The sequence below is a fragment of the Athene noctua genome, chromosome 17, assembly GCF_965140245.1.
Source record: "Athene noctua chromosome 17, bAthNoc1.hap1.1, whole genome shotgun sequence".
Classification (NCBI taxonomy): Eukaryota; Metazoa; Chordata; class Aves; order Strigiformes; family Strigidae; genus Athene; species Athene noctua.
Window position 1 is genome coordinate 12,250,732 of NC_134053.1, and position 19,319 is coordinate 12,270,050.

Consider the following 19,319-nt stretch of genomic DNA (forward strand, 5'->3'; position numbering starts at 1 on the left):
GAAGAGCATTCTCCTGGGTTTTCTGAGTAAGTTAAAGCTGTAAAGCTTTGTCCCACAGTTCTCCCATCCTGAGCAACCTCATGTTTGGGGGATCAGAGGCGGATTCCTACCCCGCTCCTCAGCTGCTGGGCGCTCTCTGCACGGACACACCTTTTGTCCTCGTTCCTTCCATCTGACTGACTACGCGTCTTCAGCTCGAGGATGGAACTGTGCAAGCTGCTTTGGGTTCTTTGGCTTTCTGGAGGCCGTGTAGGGCCCAGGCTTCCCTGTCCCTCTGGGCTCTGGTACGGCTGTGCAGGCCTTCTTGGTTTAACACTTTGTTGAAATCTTAAATAAACTACTTGACACAAAGTCCTGCAGTGAGACTGTCAAACCACCAGCCCTTTCTCTTCCAGAGTTGTCAGAAAAAAAAATTTTAGTAATTGTTTGGCTATTATAAGCCTTCTTGTAGGAAGGTAAAAGGATACTGGCAAAAGAGTGACAGACCCCAGAGCATGTTTATAGCACGGGAGATGGACCAGAATGGTAACGTGCAGACTCGGTAGCAGTTCTGGAGTCAGTTTTCTGATGCATCTTTCAGAATAGTCAGCTTAGAAATTTTACTGTTTGTCATTTTGAAATTTCCCTAAGATCACACTTAATCTTACAAACATTACGAGTTCAGAAATGGTGAAGTGCGTTAGGAACAGGAGCTGGTTGCTCTGTGTCGGCCTGTTGGGACAAGCCGGGACGTGGCCGGCTCAGCCCGGGTGCGTGGCTGTGCTGCGCCGCCCGCAGAGGCTCGGGAGCACACGGGGGCAGCCAGCACTGCAGTTTCCATCGGGTGAAGCTCAGAAACCTTTTGCTGAGATGAATGTTCCCTGTCCTGAGCGTGGGAGTAGGGTTTGTTCTGTGTGAGGAGGGGAAGTCACTGAGGCAATTGGGAAACACACCCTGACTGCCGGGTGGCTTCCCCAGCTTTGCACTGACCTCCCTGGTGGAAGCAGAGGGAGGGCCCCCAGTGATTTTTCTTTTTATACAAGTAGTGAGTGAGTAGAATTTGAAATTAATTTTTAGCTGAACAGTAGTAAATTGCATTTTCCAAGTTCCAACACTGTCATGCTTTCTTATCTCTATTCCATTTCTTCCAGTTATTCTTCATTATACTGTTATAGTACTTTGCTTTTTTACTTCAGGATGTCTTTCAAATCCGGTATTTTTCACACTTTCCAACATCCCCAGCCTAACCTGCACGTGTGGCTGTTGCCAGGTCTGTGTGTGTCATGAGGGCTCTCAACTTAGGCAAAACAAAATTTTAATTTAAAATAAAAATAATCTGTCCTATTTTTCTTATAGATAACACTGTCAGAAAAGGCTGGTAGAGGAGACTATTTTGATGTGAAAGCAGTACTACAGCAATTTCAGCTGAGTGCTGTAAAACATTTTATGCCCTGCTTAAACTTGGAAGGCTGAGATGGCACTTTGGGGTGTTTTTTTTGAAATGGTGTGAAGTTGAGCGGCGAGCCCCCGCCGGCTGCGCGCCCCCGCACCGAGGAAGGCAGATGCTCGGGGGGGAGCCAGGCTCCAGGCAGCTCCTTGGGCCGGGGGGGGTCGGGCCGAGAAGGAGTGCCGGGGGTCTGTGCTCCCCCGGAAGAGCAAAGTATTTCTCACCTGCCCGTATTGAACTGTGACAGCCCAGAACACCTCGTCTCTTCCTTTCCTCTGTTGGGAACTCACATGAAGAGACTGTGGGCTTTATCTGGGATATAAAATACATGAAATCTGAGGGGGGAAGTAACTCCTCATTACTGTAACTGTTTCCGAACAAAGGATTCTGGCTGGGGCTCCCCCTGCTTCCTTCCCAGCAGTCTGCCCGCTGCCTCCTAACCAGTGTCACGTACACTTGGAGCACTCTGGGGCAAACTCCCCAGAGCTCTTGAGAAGTGCAGCTGTGGTTTATCTCCTTCCCCACCTCCAATCTATGTGTGACCTGATTTTCCTCATCTCAGTGCCCTGACTTTGCAGTGTTGGCTGAGTTTGTAAATTGATAAAACCCCCTGTAACTAGACCCTTTTCTCACAGGGAAGCCTGGCCCTACCCTTCCTGGCCAGGTTAGCGCAGTCTGGGGGCGGCTCTCGGGAAGAGCTCCCCGTTCAATGCTGCAAAACTTGTTTGTGTTTTGCCCTTTCAGCAGTTCTTTTCTGTAACAGCCCTGAGGAGCAGACACACAAGCATTACAGCCAAAATTCTCTCCACCAGCAGCAGCGAGGAGTAAGCTCTTAGTATCTTGCTCTGAGAAAAGCCGTCTCGCTCTTTGCTCTCGGAGCTGTGGGTCAGGCTTTGTGTGTAACCGTGCTGTTTACCCCAAAGCTGCTGTGCAGTGCTGGGTGCCTGGTGCCTCTTGGGACCTGTGGCAGTGGGGAAAGTAGTGGACAACTTTTGTTTGAGAGCCTTTGCACCCTTAAAGCATGTTTTTTAGGTAATGACAAAAGGGAACTCTGCTAATAGAGCATCTGTAAGTTGTTCCTAGGCTCAGGAACCTGGCTGGCACACTGTACCTAGACCGGTGGGTTTTGACCAGCTCCACCCTTTTTGTCATCTGATGATGTGCCCTGTAACTTGATCCAGACTATGGCAGCGGTTGGGTGCAGCGGTTGGCACCAAGTCAGCACTAGCAAGAAGCCTGTGACCGAGGCGGGCGGTGAGTGCTCCAGGCTGCCCCCACGGCAGGCTCTGTCCGGTCAGAGGCACAGAACAGCCGGTTCCTTGGTGCTGCCCCCGTATTCTCTGCGGAAGGTGCCCGGGATTTGACACACCTGGTCCTGGTGCAGGTCCTGGGGCTCGCTGCCCGCAGAGCTGTTCTGCCCCTTAGGGCAGCCCTGGTGCCACAGAGGGGCAGCTGCACTCTGCGCCGGGGCAGAGCAGTTGTCATTTGGCGCAGGCAGGCGAGGGAGGAGCAATGCTGGAGGATCAAGGAGAAGCAGCTAGATGGGGAGAGGGGAAACTGCCGCAGGCACAGCCTAAGTGTGACCGACTGACTGCTCGGGCCATGGGGGCTTCAGCCGGGGCTCAGCACACGAGGTCAGCAAAGACGAGCCCTGAACAGTAACTCTGCATCCTGAAGTCCTCCCTTGCAGCCAGCAGCCCTACAGCTCCTCTTCTAGCTGGGTGGCAGCAAGAAGTGTGAAATATTATCACTTCCTCCTACACAATCATAGAAATGAGCCTTCAGCAATCATCGGAGGTGATAGGGGCTGGAACCAAGCTAGAAAAGTGTGTCTCGCTCCTAGAAACCCTCCATAATTTACAACACACTTAGCAAGCACGGTTTTCCAGTAGAAATGCTCTTGTTGAATGCTGGGCCTGGGCTGTTTCTGCTAATCCTTGGGTTTGCAAGAGCAGCACGGAGAAAGCAAGACTCAAAGACTTTGCCCCAGGACACAGTTGCCCTCTAGCGACCTGCAAAGGGATTATTTGTATTGTACCTCAAAGCCGTGTCTAACTGGTGCCTGCAGGCCCTGCTGGTTTATGCTCCTGTCTCTGTCTTGTGACTGGAAGAAAATAATTCACAGTTGTGTTAAAAAAAAAAAAAAAAAAAAAAGTGAGGCCTGGTGGTCCTTTAAAATCAGGTTTTATTTGTCTTTTCTGCTCTCTTACGTGTAATAGAATCCTGCTGTGTTTCCACACCAATCTAAATAAAGGGCACCACAGGAAAATACCTCATGTACTCGTCCTTTAGACAAGGGGGCAGATGACACGTGCTCTAGTCTTAATCCTCTCTATCTTTAGAGCTTTTCTGTTGGCTGTTGACTCTTCTAGAAGTTACTTTCTTGCCAAAGGTAACTGATTAATGGTATGTGCTACTGCTAAAGCTTCCTGGTAAGGTCTTCTGTGTTGTATGTTCATTTCCTCGTTGTTGCCCAAAATACGTAGAGATTAAAGGCAGTTACTGCCACTTCATGCACGTTCCTGTTGGGTGGCTGTTGGTATAGTAAAAGCAGCTTTGGGAGCACTGGTTTTGGCCGTTTTTTTTTTTAAAAAGTCTCGGGCATTGCAGCTTTTCTTCCTTTGCTGTTACACCTACAGCCGTAAGTGGCTGAGGGCGCAGGCTGCTGGGCGCTGCTGGGCAGGAGCAGGGCTGCTCGCTGCCCTTTGTTTGCACAGCCAGGCCCTCGGAGAGCCCTCCGCACGGGCAGTTCCTGCGCCCTCCTGCCCAGCTCCTCTCCTGCTGGAAGGAAGTGGGGGAAAGTGCCGAGCTGCCCCGGGACGTTGGTCTGTGTCCAAGCAGGAGCTCACACACAGGAATTCACGGTCTGATCAGGAGGGGCAGCCTGGACCAAGGCAGAGGGATCACCCCTCTGTGCCTCCAGCGCTGGCACTGATCATCCCCTACCATGCAGTGACAGGTTTTTGCACAACAGGCAGTGGCTGGGAAGTGGCCAAGGGGAGCTGCTGACTTACTGAACAGCAAAGTGCTTTTGCTGCTACCAAGCCAAGCCAGGGCTCCAGTTCAGGAGAGGACCTACGCTCCCCTGCAAGGCCAGGCTGCCTCCTCCCTCCTGCACTCCCAGCTATCACTTACAAACCCAGACAGGGCCTTCCACGCACCGTACTTTGTCCAGAGAAGAATCAGCACATTTTAACAAGAGGGTCAGTTACCCATTGGTGAGGAACACTTCAATCAGTAGCCTCATTCGAGAGAGCCTCAATCACTGTTGTTACAAGGCACTCTGGGGCAGTGTCCTGCTCTAGTTGGCTGTTTCAGCTACGGTAGGCCTTCAGCAATTGACCTGCTATCACCAGTCTCTGGATCTCACTGGTCCCCTCATAGATTTCGGTGATACGAGCGTCGCGGTAATGGCGCTCTGCCGGCATCTCTGTCACGTAGCCCATCCCGCCCAAGATCTGGATGGCCTGAAACAAAGGCAGTGGGTTAGAAAGGAAGCAGGGTCAAGGAATTTGTTTTCTACAGAACACAGCCACCTTAAAAGGAGCTAAGTCCACTGCAAGCATAACCAGGGAACACATGGGGATGACTGCAGCCCCTTTGCAGTCAGAGGAACAAACAGGATTTGAGCTGGGCAAGAGCAATAGGGATGTCCCAGGCAGAGAGTGAATCACTTCAGAGGGATCTGGTAGTGATCCCTGTTCAGCTAAGACACTTATTAAGGACAGGGGAAAATAAATGCAGACACCAGAGGTCCTGCTCCATTTGCTCACGATGTTGCAAATGTACCAGTCCTGAGTGGTGCACCCCTGTTCTCCCAGAACTTTGACAGGGCCCTGGACAGCAGGAGGCACAAGACTTTAATAATACAGCTGCTACAGGGCAGCATAAAGTCCCTGCCCTCCCTGTCCAAGGAAAATGGCTGTGCTAAACAGCTTCAGCCATATGGGCCTGTTTATCTGTTTTGGTTTGTTTTTTTTTTTTAAAAATCAATCTAGTAAATTCTGTCCCACCTTCCCAAGCACTTGTGCGGCAACACAAACTCCCTTTCAGCATGGTGTTATCAGAGATGGCAAGTGAAGCAGTTACCTGATGAGCAATGGCCGTTGCAGCTTCTGATGCAGCCAGTTTGGCCATTGCCGCCTCCTTTGGGGAAAGAAAACATCACTGAGGGTGCAGCTGTCACAAGGAGCACCTCACTTCCACGAGGAGCTGGAACGCTCAGACCAGCTGTGCCAGCCTGAGCACTGGTGCCAGCTGAGCGCAGCCACCCCTCTCCCCTTGGCTAAACCCAGGACTGGGCTCAGCTGGCGCCTGAGGAGAGAGCAGCCGGGTGTGTGCTGGTGGGTTAAACGCCAGCAGCGCCGGCCGGGCGGGCGCCGAGCGCAGCGATGCTCTACACACCGCGTGGTTTTCTTGCCTTGAGCCCGTGCCCCGCGCCGTCGCCGGGGCTGGCGGTACCTTTGTGAAGGGCCTCCCGTTGTCCTTCAGCATCGCGGCTCTCCAGGTCAGCAGGCGCGCACCCTCCAAGGCCACAGCCATATCTGCTAGCTTGAACTGCAACGACAAACGCTGCCTTCGTCCCCGGCCGCGGCCTCTGCCTGCACGAGAACATGCAGCGGAAGCCTCCCACCCCCAAGGCCACTCTTGCTAGAAACAGAGTGCTTCTGGCCCCACACTCCGTTCTAAAGGTACCTGAAAAAAAGAGTATTACCCTGTTTATCCCAGAGAGGGCAAAGTGCACTGCGTGCCTGAAACCCTGGCTGAGAGCCTGCAGCAACCTGCCACCAGCACCCACCGTGCCTGGAACCGCCCCGCCCGTACCTGCACCGCCTGGAGCTTTGTGATGGGCGACCCGAAGGCCGTTCTCTTTTCAGCATAATCCACCGCACAGTCCAGAGCTGCCTGTGCTATTCCAAGTGCCTGTGAGGCAATACCAATCCTTCCGCCATCCAGAGCTTGCTGAGAAAGACACAAAATATATGTGATAAGTCAAGTCATTGCATTCCTGATCTTGCTGGGAAGCTGCTGTAGCCCAAGTATCCTCTGGTGAGAGTCCTCCTTGATGCAGCATATTCTGGTTAAGCAGGAAGTCCGAGGTATGACATGCACTGGGCACTGCAGAGAGAGGCCAGGGGTACAAGGAGGACAGCAGAAAGAGAGATTGCTACTTATTAACTGGGGAAAAACAGGGGGTGCCAAATAAGGGAAGCACCGTGCCAAGGAACTCTGGAAGGGGCTGAAAAGAACTCTCCAGCTAGGCCCCTGGCTCACTGTGCAGATCATTTAACTAAAATACCAAAAGGAAATCTGAGCAGTTTTCTTCTTTGCCCTCATCATTAGTACACACTCTGAAGCATTTCTCAAAATGACTGAATTGAGTCAATAACCTGACTTACCTCAAACACCTGCCCACTGGGCTTTTTACTGCTTTCCTGCCTCCCTACACACAGGGAGAATTTACAGCACTGTGAGAAAAGGCTTCACCTTCTCAGTCCTGGGTTGAGCATCTTAAAGTGGCCAGTGACTGGTGGGTTCTTTTTGTTTTGGACATAATGGAATGGGCTGTTCTACAGGGAGCTCAGCCTTTTTCAGAAAGTCAGGCCAACAAGCGGTGTTTTGCCCCTGCAGAGAGCAAGGAACACTTCCAAGGGGCAGCATGTCACTGCAGGGAACACGCTGTTCCGCAGCTGCCTGGCTGCTCCTCAGACATCACACACGTGCCCTAACTCAGGTTTCATCCACTGTTAGACACTAGGCAGAGGTTGTCCTGGGCCTCCAGGGCAGCTTTCCTCTCCCACAGTATTAGGGAAAATGTCATGTTTTCCCTTTATCTATGGGTACACACTGAAGGAAGAGGGTTGGGAAAGGAGAAAAATTAAAACACAGCACCCCTGCTGACACACCACCTCAGTGGCATCAGCGTTCCTTCATCGAGAACTGCCACACTGGCTCTGCAATAAAAGTGCTGACAAGGATCTACAGTAACTTAGTGATGCATCAAGCTCTGTGAACGACTTCTCCCACACTGGCAAGAGAGGTCAACTGGTTAATGTTACACAGAACAGCTTCTACTAGTGGTTCTCACCGAAGTGATCCTAAGTCTGAAAATGGTTTTGAAAATTGTAGCCTTGGGAACTACAGCTTTAGACCACCACAGCTGCACCCCGATCCATCTCTTACCATGGCGATTTTGAAGCCCATTCCCACCTGCCCCAGTAGGTTGGCCTTGGGTATCCGACAGTCCTCAAATATCAGGTTGGCAGTGGAAGAGGCTCGGATTCCCAGCTTGTCTTCTTTCTTCCCCAGTGACAGCCCAGCAGTTGGCATGGGAACCAGGAATGCGCTAATACCCTGCAACAAGACCCAAACTCGGGATGGGTGCCAACTTCCCACTTACCTGGCCGTCAACAGGCTTCCTCCAAACATTTTTCATAGAAGCCACATGTCTAAATAAGCAGGAGAAGGAAGGGGAGAGCTGAGATGGAATAAAGCCAGCCACACATCAGCCCCTCCTCTGCTCAGTGCCTGCACCGCTCTAAATAGAGCGTCCCCAGGGCCTTCTCAAAGTGCTTCTCCTGCACAGCTCCTTTACTCCCGCCCCTTTTTCCTGACTGACCCACATGGACGCACCTTGTGCTTCAGGGATTTATCCGTAGTAGCAAACACCACGGCGGCCGAGGCATCCCAGGCATTGGTGATCCAGGCCTTGGTGCCGTTCAGCACCCACTCGTCGCCATCCAGGTGTGCCACCGTGGATGCTGCACCCGCATCGCTGCCGTTTCCTGAGCAAGGCGCCAGCAAACACAAAGACAAGTCAGTGGCAGCCCAGGGCGCAAACCCACCCCCTGCCCGCAGCCCCTGTCAGCTCACGGCACCTCTGGAGCTGCGGTAGGGTCAGCACTGTCCCTCCCAGCAGACCCGAAATGGAAGGGGAAAGGCCCATGTGCCTAAGACATGTCCATCTGCAGAGCTCTGCTCACAGAGGGGATGAAGATGTTCAGCATGGACCATGGGGATGGCAGTTAATACCCTGGGCATCGAGACTTTGTGTACACAGAATTACTACAAACCACCTTTCTACAAACTCTTACGATTTCACAGAGCTAAAGTCCATCCTAAACCTGACTATGGAAAGAAGCTACCCTATGTTCTTTGCAACAGGAACAGTAACAGTCACATCACCTGGTTCACTAAGGGCAAAACACCCAATTTTCTCTCCAGTGGTGAAAGGAGCAATCCACTTGTGCTTCTGTTCTTCAGAGCCAAACTTGAGTATTGGTCCTAAATACAGAGACTTCAAGAATTGAGAGCTGAGTTAATGCCTCTTGAAGGTACAAGCAATCCAGGAACTCCCTAATGTCTGAGTGCTCTCCAACACACCAGAACCCACCTCAGGAACAGATCCCCTTTCTCCCCCACACCGATCATGCCCGACGCCAGCCTCGGCTCACGCCTGTTCCTCCCACATGACCCGAGACACTTACATTATTGACACTGACAATGACACCCGTGGATGCGCAGCCCCTGCTGATCTCCTCCAAGGCAATGGAATAGGCCAGGTAGTCGAGGCCTGCTCCTTTGTACTCCTCTGGCACGTCCATAGCCAGCAGCCCTAAGCCACCCATCTTCCTCACCTGCACGTAGGGAACGGAGAAGTAAGACCCTGTGCACCATCAGTGTCCCAGCAAATCCATGTGGACACATGATGGTAAAGACATAGAAGGGCTACACACAACTCCTGGTGAAATGGGAATCTGACTGGACAAGCTGACAGGTGTCCCCAGGTCCCGATGACTTCAGCAAGAGCTTGCACAGTCACTGATGCCTAAGACAAGGCTCTGGCTTATTTAAAGAGCTCTCTTCAGTACTGGGAAGTAGGGAACCTTCTGAAGGTGAAATAGGGAGATGCAACCCCAGCAGCATTTCCTCAGCCTCCCACCAAAGCTCTTCCCCTTGCATATCTCCTGTCAGTAGGAAGCTCTCAATGGGAAATCTAAGCTGATAAAAATCATTAGAACTTTACCTTTGAGTCTGCTGAGCTTCAGCCTAGGACTGCACAAGGGAAGAATTTTACAGAATGAATAACTCACAGAATAGTTTACAAGAAAGTGATTTTTCATTCCCATTAAAGCCATGTCTTGCTTCCCAGAGAATTTAATTGTTGGTTACATTCCGAATTATTATACCCCAAGTTCCTCAGCTGGATCCCTGGCTTCTTCAGAGCACCGACTGTCTTACTCAAAGTCCCTTGTTAATGTTTGGCAACACACAAGAGAAAAACCAAACTTCCTCCATTTTTATATTTACGATGCCAAGCTTTTGGTGTTGCAGAAATAAGCATGTTACCAGCCTCTGTTTGCTGAAGACAAACCAAGAGGAATCTTTAAACAAATATTTTTCCCTCCTGTATGGGCACCCAAAACACTAGTCCTTCACATCAAATCCAGAGGATGAACAAAAGACAGAAACTAGTTCTATGTATGTTGCTTTATCTTAATAAACAGTTTGCATTTTGAATTTTCCCCTACCCATTCAGGGTATTCTCAGGTAAGAACAGTAAAGTATTTTCTTCCTTAGCATGAGTATGACTTTCCCGGCTATCTTCCTTGCTCCTTAATAGAAAGAGGGGTGTATGACTAAACTCGCCTGTCTCGGACTGTGCTTGCCTGGAACCTTTCAGGAGCTCAATATTTCATTGCAACAGAACAGGTAAGTTAGTCTGCTCAACACGGCACAGAACATACTGCAGTGTCTGTCCTGCTTTTCACAAGAGAAATCACAGGTTTGACTGGAATCTCAATTTCCTCACAGCCCCAGAAGATGACCAACATGTATCGCCTATGTCCTGATCACTTCACTGTCTGAAATGCACTCAGGTCATCTACACTTCCTCACTATAAACTGTTTTTATGGTTATGTGCAGTCTATAAAAGTATTTCATTGATTTTGTAAGTCAGCTGTATTACAGCCCCCAGGAAAGTCGGTAAGAGAACTGAAAATTCAATGGTACTAAGGCACAGACAGTACACAGAAATCTGAGTTCAAAACGTCCTGTAAGCATTACAACCTCCACACTCAAAGAACTTTGCCAGAAGTTGGTCTAAACTTCAATTTTCTACGAAGCCAGAGATCAATGCACATTTTGCTTCAGGCCCAGGTCTTCCTGCCGCAGCAGCAGAGCGAAGCCAGGCTCTGAAGGAGCCAAGTGCGCCCCTGGGGTGCCCACCGCCGGCGGGAGCAGCACGCACCTGCTCGGCCGGGAAGCGGTGCTCCTTATCCAGCTGAGCTGCGACAGGCATCAGCTCCTTCTCTGCGAAGTCCCGGCACGTCTGACGCAGCATCTGGTGGGTTTCTGGCAGTTCCACCGTCTGGTACACGGTGTGCAGCCGGCGGAGGCACCCCAAGGCCAGCGCTGAAAGGAAGGGGGGGAATTGAGGGCCCGGCCCCAGACGGGACTCGAACAAACCGGCGGGGCGTTCCCCCAGGTACACTTTGCTCGTGACGACGGTGCCGCGGGATGCGGGACCGCAGCCGGGGCAGCGGCTCCGCCCGGCCGCGGCCGAGGGAACCCGCCTCAGGCCCTGAAGGGCACCGGGGCGCCGCCTCCCGCCTCCCGCGCAGGCCGCGGCCCCGTGCCCCCCGCCCTCGCGTGCCCCGCAGCCCCCGCCCCGGCAGCCGCGGCGGAGCGAGGCCGAGGCCGGCGCCCTCGCCCCTGGGCGCCCTCACCCCTGGGCGCCCGGCCGCCGCGGGCCAGGCCCGCCAAGGCCGCCGCCATGTCCCGCCGCGGTCGCCTCAGCGGAGCGCCGGGGGCGCGGGCACAGCGCAGGCGCGGGCCGCGCGCACAGCGCCCCCCGGCGGCACAGCCCCGCGCGCGGGCCCCGCCCTCCCCTGGCCCCGCCCCCCCGACTGGGCAGCGCGGGTGCGAAAACGGGAGGTTCCTTTATTGCTATTGCTGGTGACAAAATAACCTGCGTACAAATACATCGGCAGGCGGGCACGGCGCCGCGAAGGGCACGGGGGGGCCGCCGGCACCGTGCTGGGACCCGGAGACCGAAGGGGCACGGCCGGCGCGGCGGGGGTGCCCGAAGGGGACGGCGGGGAGGAGGGCGACGCGCCAGCGGCCCGAAGGCCACGCTGTGAGACATACAAATACGTGTCCTGTAACAGCACGGAGATCCAGGCGGACGGAGATGGTGTTTGCTGGTGTTCTTTTTTCCCTCTGCTGCTGAGGGAGAGGCGGTGACCCCGCCAGGCAGCCGTCCCTGTGCCTTGTCCTCATCGGGGAGAGTCCGAGGGTTACACCCGACACCGGCCACGCTCTGGGGCAGCACAGGGCTCGGTACCTCCATGTGCAGGACAGCAGGGCAGAAGACAAACATTGGGAAACGGCTGAGGAGGATGTAACGAAACACAGAGCTGAGAAGTAGCTACCACGTTCGGACCTTACTGCTTCACCACCATGACATCCCTCATGCGTTTCTGACTTCGAAACGCTTGTTTTATTCTTCCGGAACCCCTGGACAAGTGGAACAAACATCCTCAAGCGCCAGAGGGGAGGCTGATGCTTCTCTGCAGCAAGAGACATCGAAAATGCTAAGGAAAACACACAAAGACGCTTCCTACCAAAAATGGAGGAGAAGGACAGCAGTACCCAGTCCATACAAGACGAGACGACCTTCCTTCACAAGGTGCAATGTATTCCTCAGTAAATCATGAAAATGGCTGTCCAGGAAACCTGCTTGCATGGATTCTAAGCACTTGCCTCAAAAATGTGAAAAAGAGGTCCTGGTGCTAAGAGGACAAATACTGGTAAAATTTAGCGTGAGTTTGTGGAAACGTTTGGTCCCTTTTTTTGTGAGAGCAGAACACAGTATGATGCCAACTCTTTTCTCTTTCCAACTCAGCACATGACCTGAGAGAAGCTGTCTGCACAGATACCTTTTCCCTTTCTCAAACTTCAACCGACACTGAAAGCACCTCCCTTGCGTTCAGCACCTGGCTAGGACAGACCATCCACCTGACAAGAATGAGATCCCACTGGAATGTCTTCCTAGCTCACTGGCGTGAGTAGCTTTGACCCATCATTAAAGCATCCGAGCACACAATCCAGAAGGAAGATGCTCTGTTAAAACCATGTTTACCAGAGACATTGTCCCTGCCAGAAAGAGAAGACCCTTTATAGAAAGCATCTAAAAGAAAAGGAACCTTAGAGAAGCAGCTGAAGTGGGGACAGGAGTTTGGAAATCCCTGACTTTTTGGATTACAATCAACTTATTCAGCGCTGGGTTGCCCTCTTGTAGGGACTTCTTTCTGCAGCATGCTTTTTGGGCAAAGACCTTCTAATTTGGCAAAGCAAATTCTGCAAGAAACTGAGGGGTGCTACTGCTGCCTGCAAGTCTTCTGGTTTTCCTCCAGTTTTCCTTTTCTTATTGCTGAATAGATGATACATTCTCCAGTGGGAAAGCAACTGCTTCAATGTTTTTTTGTCATCACAACTGGCAGAGGTAATAACTAAAGACAGGAATCCACTTTCCTATCAGCATCAGATGCCTCATTTACATTTGGCAGAGCTGCCCGGCCGTCAGTTGCACTGTGCAAAGTAGCGGCTAGATGGCACCCACACCCCTGCAAATACCCCGGCCGCGCAGAGCTGCACGCTGACTCCTACCAACAGCTCACACAAGTTGGTATTTGCCCGCACAGTAATTTCTGCTGCTCGCTCTGGCAACAGTCCATCTTCCTTTTAAGAACCTTTACACAGTGACATAGAAAACAGATGGGAATCATCACACTCATAAGAAAAGCAAGAAGTTGCTTCATGCAGAAAATGTGATAAAAGTAACATTTAAAGGCACCTGGATTTATACTACATACAAATTCAGCTCAATATGCTAAAATTTCCTAGGGAGTAACTAGCAGGCTCTTCAGATTCTATTCTGAGCATCTCAGAACACTTCAGGATGAAAAACACACTTCCAGGCAGTTCTGCCTTGTCACAAGTAATATCCAGCAAATGTTTCCCACCTCACCGGCACAGCACGAGGCCTTCTGAAGACAATCACTGCAAGAGGCATCTCCAGCTCCACCTTACAAGCAGCTTTAACTGATTCTGAAGCAACTAAACAAGACTGCCTAAGTGCCTTTGGAGATGCTGGAGGGGACCGATGGCAGCAGAATTGTTCTTCATCTTTCAACCCGGCAGACCTTGCCCCTCCACATTCCCAAGACATTTGTTGTGGTTGCTCATGATTAATGCTCCACCCAGAACAGGTCATTTGTTGTGGTTAATCATAATTAAATATCTTCCCAAGAGCTGGAGATTCTTTCATGGCTGCCACCCCACATACTCTCACTGCTTACCCTGATGCCAGCTGATCTTCTATGCCAAGTTAATATCAGTAATCTGCAAGGTAAAGGCAGTGGTTTCCTATTGCTATATGCATTAAGAGGCTCCAGGCTGTGACGCCCACCCCACTTAATCCTGCTAAAACATAAGCTATGTTGAATCTTACTTAACACAATAGGTAACCAACTGTATCCACCAAGGAGTTAGATTTCAAGGAAGAAATGGAACTAATACTAGCAAACATCTCTAGCCTAGACACAACCTAGTCTCCATGTACAGGAGACACAACTGACCAGCCCAGTGAGGGGACAGAAAAAACGCCAGTCTTGAGAGACAGTAAAATAGGCAGAAAAGGGTTTTGCTAGCTGAGATTTTGCACGGTCAGTTGTTGGGGCCCAGCATGGCTGCTGGGAAGACACGGGTCTCCTCTTCCCACTGCATGATGCTATTTTCTATCGCCAGATCCCAAACTGTGAAGTACATCTGCTGGTCTGGCGGTAACTACCTTGGCAGAAGAACTTCCTAAACCATAAACAAGCAGCTCAGTAGGCAAAGCAGTGATGGGAACTCAAACAATTAAAAAGAGACTCACATAAATTCTCACTTTGTAAGAATCCTGCTCTGTAACACTGAGTGATCTGACCCGGGAAGCTTTTAGCTACTGATATCTCAACTGAAACAAAGCAAATGAGATGGTAACACCACCATCTCTCCCTCCAGCACCTCTGACAGATCATTCAGGTTAAAAGTATACAGAGATTGAAGCCTAGGAAGCTTGGCTTCCCACACATTTTTCAAGAGATTTTCCACCTTCTTCCTTTTTCCTCTAAACTCCGCTAGACTGACACCTCCCCTCCACCCCAGCTAGACTGACAATGTGCTGTCAATGTAGAAAGCAATATATTCTGTAGCAAGAGCCAAAATTCCTACACAAAGGGAAGCAGGAGAAATGATAAATATAGTATTAACTTCAGCTCTAAGGTTGACCCCTGAGCTCCACAATGCAACAATCTGCTCACAAGAGCTCAAGTAGAAATGCTATCAGACTGACTCGATGACCAACCTGGATAAAGTCCCATTTTCCCCTCTATCTCGTATCTCTAGTGAAATCTCTGGTAAGACACAGATTAAACTGCTCTCATGAGCAGCTCAGGCCCCTGGAGGCAGAAGGAAGATTCCTGCACTGCTTAGAAGTGAATTGGTCTCTTATTTTATCCTTCCCACTGGAGAACACTGGGATGCACCCTAAAAAGCAATGTCAGCCATGCTACAAACTAAACCACTGTTGCCCTAAAGAGATGATCTAGCAACTGAAGAAGAGATCTGCTCTTCAGGGATCACTGGCTACTTAAAAAGGTGAAATTTTCCTGCTAAGAAATAGCTTACCCAAACAACCTGACCTCTTGGAAGAGGGTGGTCACCCAACAGGTGAAACATCAGAAGCACTAAAGGTGCAACCTAACTATAAAGACTGTAACAGCAAGAATTTTCTAATAGTGCTTCTGATCCAGGACCTAACCAAGGTACCAGAAGGTATCCAGAAACAGAGAAAGAGAAGCAGGATACGCTGAGTGTCGGAGAGAGAAGTGTTGCAAGGAGATTTCCTTTACTTTCACGAGCTGTCGTCTTTGCTTCATGTTTTCAGCCTCATGCAAGGAGAAAAGGTTTGGCAAGAAGCCTTGTTGCACGAGACAGCAATTCCCGTCCACTCCTGGACATTTGGAACGGTTAACAGCATCACAGCATCCAGTGGAAACAGAACGATTACTGTCCTCCATTGTAAGCATAGTCGGCCTTGTTGTGCATAATCAACTTGTTGTCCACAAAGTAAAAGCTGTCTGAGCGGGTCTCGTATGGATTTTCAACCATCAGACGGACTGTGAAAGAGAAAGCTCAATTACATTCAAAAGCCTGCCACACTCCACTGGACAGCACAAACTCAGAGTAAAAAAAGAACTCTGCCACTCTGCTGGATTTACCAGGCTGATGATCTGCCCTACACAAGAGAAGCAAACTGCTCTGCTGAGCGCACTTGAAAAGTTCTGGCCTGTCCCCTCCTATTCTTCCTAATAACAGGACAAGTGCTATCAAAAGCAAAGGAGGATTGAGTAATTTCACACAAGATGACCTCAGAAACTGTTAGAGCCACCACCACAGCAGAGCAGTAATCATGTCTGTAAGCAGGGAGGTAGCAACCTGCAAACGAAAAAGCGGCGTCATTCCCCACACATACACAGGCAGGGTACAAGCTCTGCGCCTCCTCCCCACACCCGGGCAGCCACAGAAGGGCCCACGTGCTCCCGCTCTGTCCACCCCCCTGAGGTCAAACATATCCTGTGCAATATATATTTGCAGAGATCTTAGTAGGCTCAAAAACACACCTCTCAGAGAAGAGCCAGTTCTGTTCCAAAGCCGAAGGCTCAAGCCCTAACAAGCCCTCAAGTGCTGAGAACAGATGTGTGGCTACCAAGAGAACCCTTTTCCAGGGTTTTGTTATCTTCTGGGCTACAGTGTAAGGCATCAGGCACGTCAGCCCTGTGATTGATCAATTCTTGCAGCCTGTGACTTGACAACACAGGTTGCTTTCAGCTTTCGTTTTCAAAGGAGAATTTGCAGCACAAATCTGTAATTCAGTCAAGATTACACACAGCTTAAGCCAGGAACCTGTATCTATTTATTCTTGTCCCCCTCCATCCCAGTCACAACTTCTTTCACAAGGAGACAGAGGGACAAAAGGAGCATATGCACACACACAAACAAAACACAACTCAGTATGGGAAAGGAGATACTTACTAAGGTCTTCTGAGAGCTGAGGGAATTCATAAATGTGTTCACATGTGTTCCTGCTACTGGGGATGCAGAAACCAAAATCAAAGTCAAAGTTCTTCAGCAAGCGATCTCGGAAGTAATGTCTCTCAATCATTCGAAAGTTTGACACTGGCTTTTCTCCCACTGTGAATTCCACTCTGTATGCAAAAAGTAGGAGAAAACCAGCTAAGATGACATACCTCTCTTCCCATTGGGAAGGACAGAGCCTTGGACCCGAGGCTACACCAGAATCCAACAGGTCATTCCAGAGAGTGACATCTGTAGCGTAAGATGGTTCTCGCTCGTCTTTGACTCAGTTTTGTTACAAACTGTCAAGGGACACTTTGTAAACATCTGATTCTCCCTTCTTTCTATGAACTCATACTCACGTTGCACCAACAGTCCGAAGACGGAGGAATGCTGGGGTGAACTGGTAACGAACAAAGCGGCCTGCACTAGCGTCCAGTTCACTGTTGTCATCTTCATCCTCGTCATCTTGTTCTAGAAAACACAACAGCTCAAAGTTATTCTGCTAACAGTGTACACGTAAGGTAATACTGGCTAGCGGGTGTATCGGGACAAGCTGCCTATTACACAGGCACTGAACGTAAAGGTGTTTAATGACTGGTCTGAGACTCATACTGGCACTAAATAATAAAGAAAGATCTGCTGTGATGGCGCAGCCTTAGTGGCTCTGGAGCTGAAACCACACAATCTAACAGGATATCCCCCCTCACAATTGCCAAAGCACACGGAAGACACTCGGTACCATAACCAACCAACAAGGGAAGATTTGCAGTTGATAGTACTCTCATCTCATAATAACCACTTCGTGTTTTTATGACAAGTTTCTCAGCAGAGGTAAACTCACAGTTGCTGAGTTTACCTGGAATTTCAGAGGAATTTAGTCACCAGGACATATCAATGGTTACCTTTCTCCTTGGTTTGCATGGGTCCTGCACTGCAACTTCTCAGCTTCCCTGCAACGTTAGCATAACCTACCTGAAGCAGATGGCTTTGCAATTTCAAACAACACTGTTCCGGTTTCAAGGTCTCGGATCTTAAACCTGGTGAAGTCAATGTTGTAAATGTTGTCCTCGGGTTTGCATAAATAATCTAGAAAGAAAGAAAACATAGAGTACCCTTTCAAAAGATCTACAGAGCAATTACCAAATGAACTTCTTTTTTTTTGCTCACTCCAGCCTGTTAGGATACATACTGCAAGTTGTTTTGCGGAAGCTTTAGGAAAGCAGGACAAAATTGAGGCTAGGAGAAACAAAGGCACACTAGGTGCCAGAGCGCAGAGCAAGAAAGGGAAGGAATCGGGACAAAAAAGCAAAGATCTGCAACCCAAGGGAAAAAAAAAAAACAAACCCAAACCAAACTAAAACAACAGAACAAAACCAAACCCGAAGCACACCTCAAACTTTCTGGAAGTTGTAACAAAGCTGAAGGCAGGAGCACACGGCGCTGCTGCACAAGGCGCACACTCCTCAGCCGGTTCCAAGGCCGGCGCACCGGCTGGCACCACTAATGCGGGGCGCCCGGGCTCCGCCGCTCCCTCCTCCGCCCCAGGGGCACGGCCCGGCCCAGCCCCGCACCCCCCCGAGCCGCGGCGAACGGAGCCGCGCGGGACGGCGGGGCCCGCCGGCCCCCGGCCGAGCGCTGCCGGCCCGAGGCGGCCCCGCCGCCCGCGCTCCCCGGCCCGCACTCACTCTCCGTCACCCGGCACAGCCCCAGGACGTGCTCGGGCCGGACGGTCTCCAGCGCCAGCAACTCGGACTCGGTCCACGGTGGCCTCGGCGCCGCGTCGGCCGAGCCGCGCCGTCCCCGCAGGCGGCCGAGCGGCCCCCCGGTCCCTGGCGGCGGCTTCTTCTCCGGGCCCGCCGCCGCCGCCGCCCTCGCCTTCGAGCCGCTCATCGCCCCGCCGCCGCCAAGATGGCCGCCGCCTCCCCCCGTAGCTATGGGAGCGAGGGGCGGGGCCGCGGCGGGTCAGAGGGCGCGGCTGTTGCCTAGCAACGAGGGGGGCAAAGCTAAGCGGGGCCGCGGCGTGAGCCGGGCCCCGAGCACCCACCGGGGTGGCCCCGGGCCCGGCGGCGACGCCTCCTCCCGGGGCTGCGCGCAGCGGGGTAAGGAGCGGGGGGGAAGGAGGGAGTCACCTGAGGTAAAGAAACGCGCCAAGCCGGCCCCACCCGCGCTGCTCCCCCTCCCCGCTGCTCCCGGCACTGTGAGGCGCCACGCAGAAAGGCGGGAGTCACCCCCTCGCCGCGCGGCGGGAGCACCCGCGTCTCCCGGTAATTGAATCACGGTCTGATTACAGCGAGCGGGTGTCCCCCGGAGGGCCCTGGTCCTTTCTGGGGAGAGTGGCAAGCACTCTTCAGCAGGGGGGTGCCATGGAGGGCACACCCCACTGCTGCCCTGGCCTGGGGACACCCCATCTGCTGTCCCCGGGGAGCTGGGACCCAGATCCGGGCAGGGACAGTGCATCCCACAGGAGCATCTCACTGAGGAAAGGGATGCATTTCTTCCCAAAAGAGGGGCTGCCCACCAGCCTGCCGGAGCCACTGAAGAGCTGCTAAGAATCACCTCCATCCCTTGAGGGAACTGGGGCAAGAAGAAACATCTGCGTCCTCGTTTCAGACTCCAGCCAACATTCAACATGTTCAAGATGACTGGAAACAGATTTAGAACAGTGGTTAGTGACGTTCACTGCTGCTTGTAAGCAGCACGTGTCTG

The 19,319-nt window shown here is 51.7% G+C and overlaps 2 protein-coding genes across 3 annotated transcripts; both read right to left on the reverse strand.

Annotated features, from left to right (window-relative positions):
* Nucleotides 1–3,591: 3,591 nt before the first annotated feature.
* Nucleotides 3,592–11,259, reverse strand: ACADS (acyl-CoA dehydrogenase short chain). 2 transcript variants are annotated; one of them, XM_074921279.1, is made up of 10 exons: nucleotides 11,156–11,259; nucleotides 10,678–10,841; nucleotides 8,914–9,063; nucleotides 8,612–8,723; nucleotides 8,060–8,211; nucleotides 7,610–7,780; nucleotides 6,251–6,388; nucleotides 5,888–5,983; nucleotides 5,516–5,572; nucleotides 3,592–4,893 (listed from the first exon to the last, which is right to left on the reverse strand). In XM_074921279.1, exons 1-10 carry the CDS (start codon nucleotides 11,202–11,204, stop codon nucleotides 4,741–4,743), a joined length of 1,242 nt encoding a protein of 413 aa, XP_074777380.1. In that variant the 5' UTR covers nucleotides 11,205–11,259; the 3' UTR covers nucleotides 3,592–4,740. The 2 variants fall into 2 exon arrangements, with proteins under 2 accessions (XP_074777380.1, XP_074777381.1); XM_074921280.1 differs by lacking the exon at nucleotides 11,156–11,259 and adding an exon at nucleotides 9,453–9,481 and having other exon boundaries at nucleotides 10,678–10,771.
* A 96-nt stretch (nucleotides 11,260–11,355) lies between these two features.
* Nucleotides 11,356–18,526, reverse strand: UNC119B (unc-119 lipid binding chaperone B). The gene is made up of 5 exons (XM_074921267.1): nucleotides 18,299–18,526; nucleotides 17,586–17,699; nucleotides 16,973–17,084; nucleotides 16,569–16,741; nucleotides 11,356–15,652 (listed from the first exon to the last, which is right to left on the reverse strand). The coding sequence occupies exons 1-5, from the start codon at nucleotides 18,501–18,503 to the stop codon at nucleotides 15,540–15,542; spliced, it is 717 nt and encodes a 238-aa protein (XP_074777368.1). The 5' UTR covers nucleotides 18,504–18,526; the 3' UTR covers nucleotides 11,356–15,539.
* Between the last annotated feature and the right edge of the window lie 793 nt (nucleotides 18,527–19,319).

What these genes read in the sequence shown, in the direction of transcription:
- UNC119B (XM_074921267.1), bottom strand. Translation starts at nt 18,503, where the DNA reads ATGAGCGGCTCGAAGGCGAGGGCGGCGGCGGCGGCGGGCCCGGAGAAG. An exon ending in TGCAAAGCCATCTGCTTCAG is followed by an intron (nt 17,085 to 17,585) that starts GTAGGTTATGCT and finishes TGTGTTTTCTAG; the next exon opens with AACAAGATGACGAGGATGAA. An exon ending in TCAGCTCTCAGAAGACCTTA is followed by an intron (nt 15,653 to 16,568) that starts GTAAGTATCTCC and finishes TCTCTTTCACAG; the next exon opens with TCCGTCTGATGGTTGAAAAT.
- ACADS (XM_074921279.1), bottom strand. Translation starts at nt 11,204, where the DNA reads ATGGCGGCGGCCTTGGCGGGCCTGGCCCGCGGCGGCCGGGCGCCCAGG. An exon ending in TCATTGTCAGTGTCAATAAT is followed by an intron (nt 8,724 to 8,913) that starts GTAAGTGTCTCG and finishes CAATTCTTGAAG; the next exon opens with TCTCTGTATTTAGGACCAAT. An exon ending in ATAAATCCCTGAAGCACAAG is followed by an intron (nt 7,781 to 8,059) that starts GTGCGTCCATGT and finishes GTCTTGTTGCAG; the next exon opens with GGTATTAGCGCATTCCTGGT.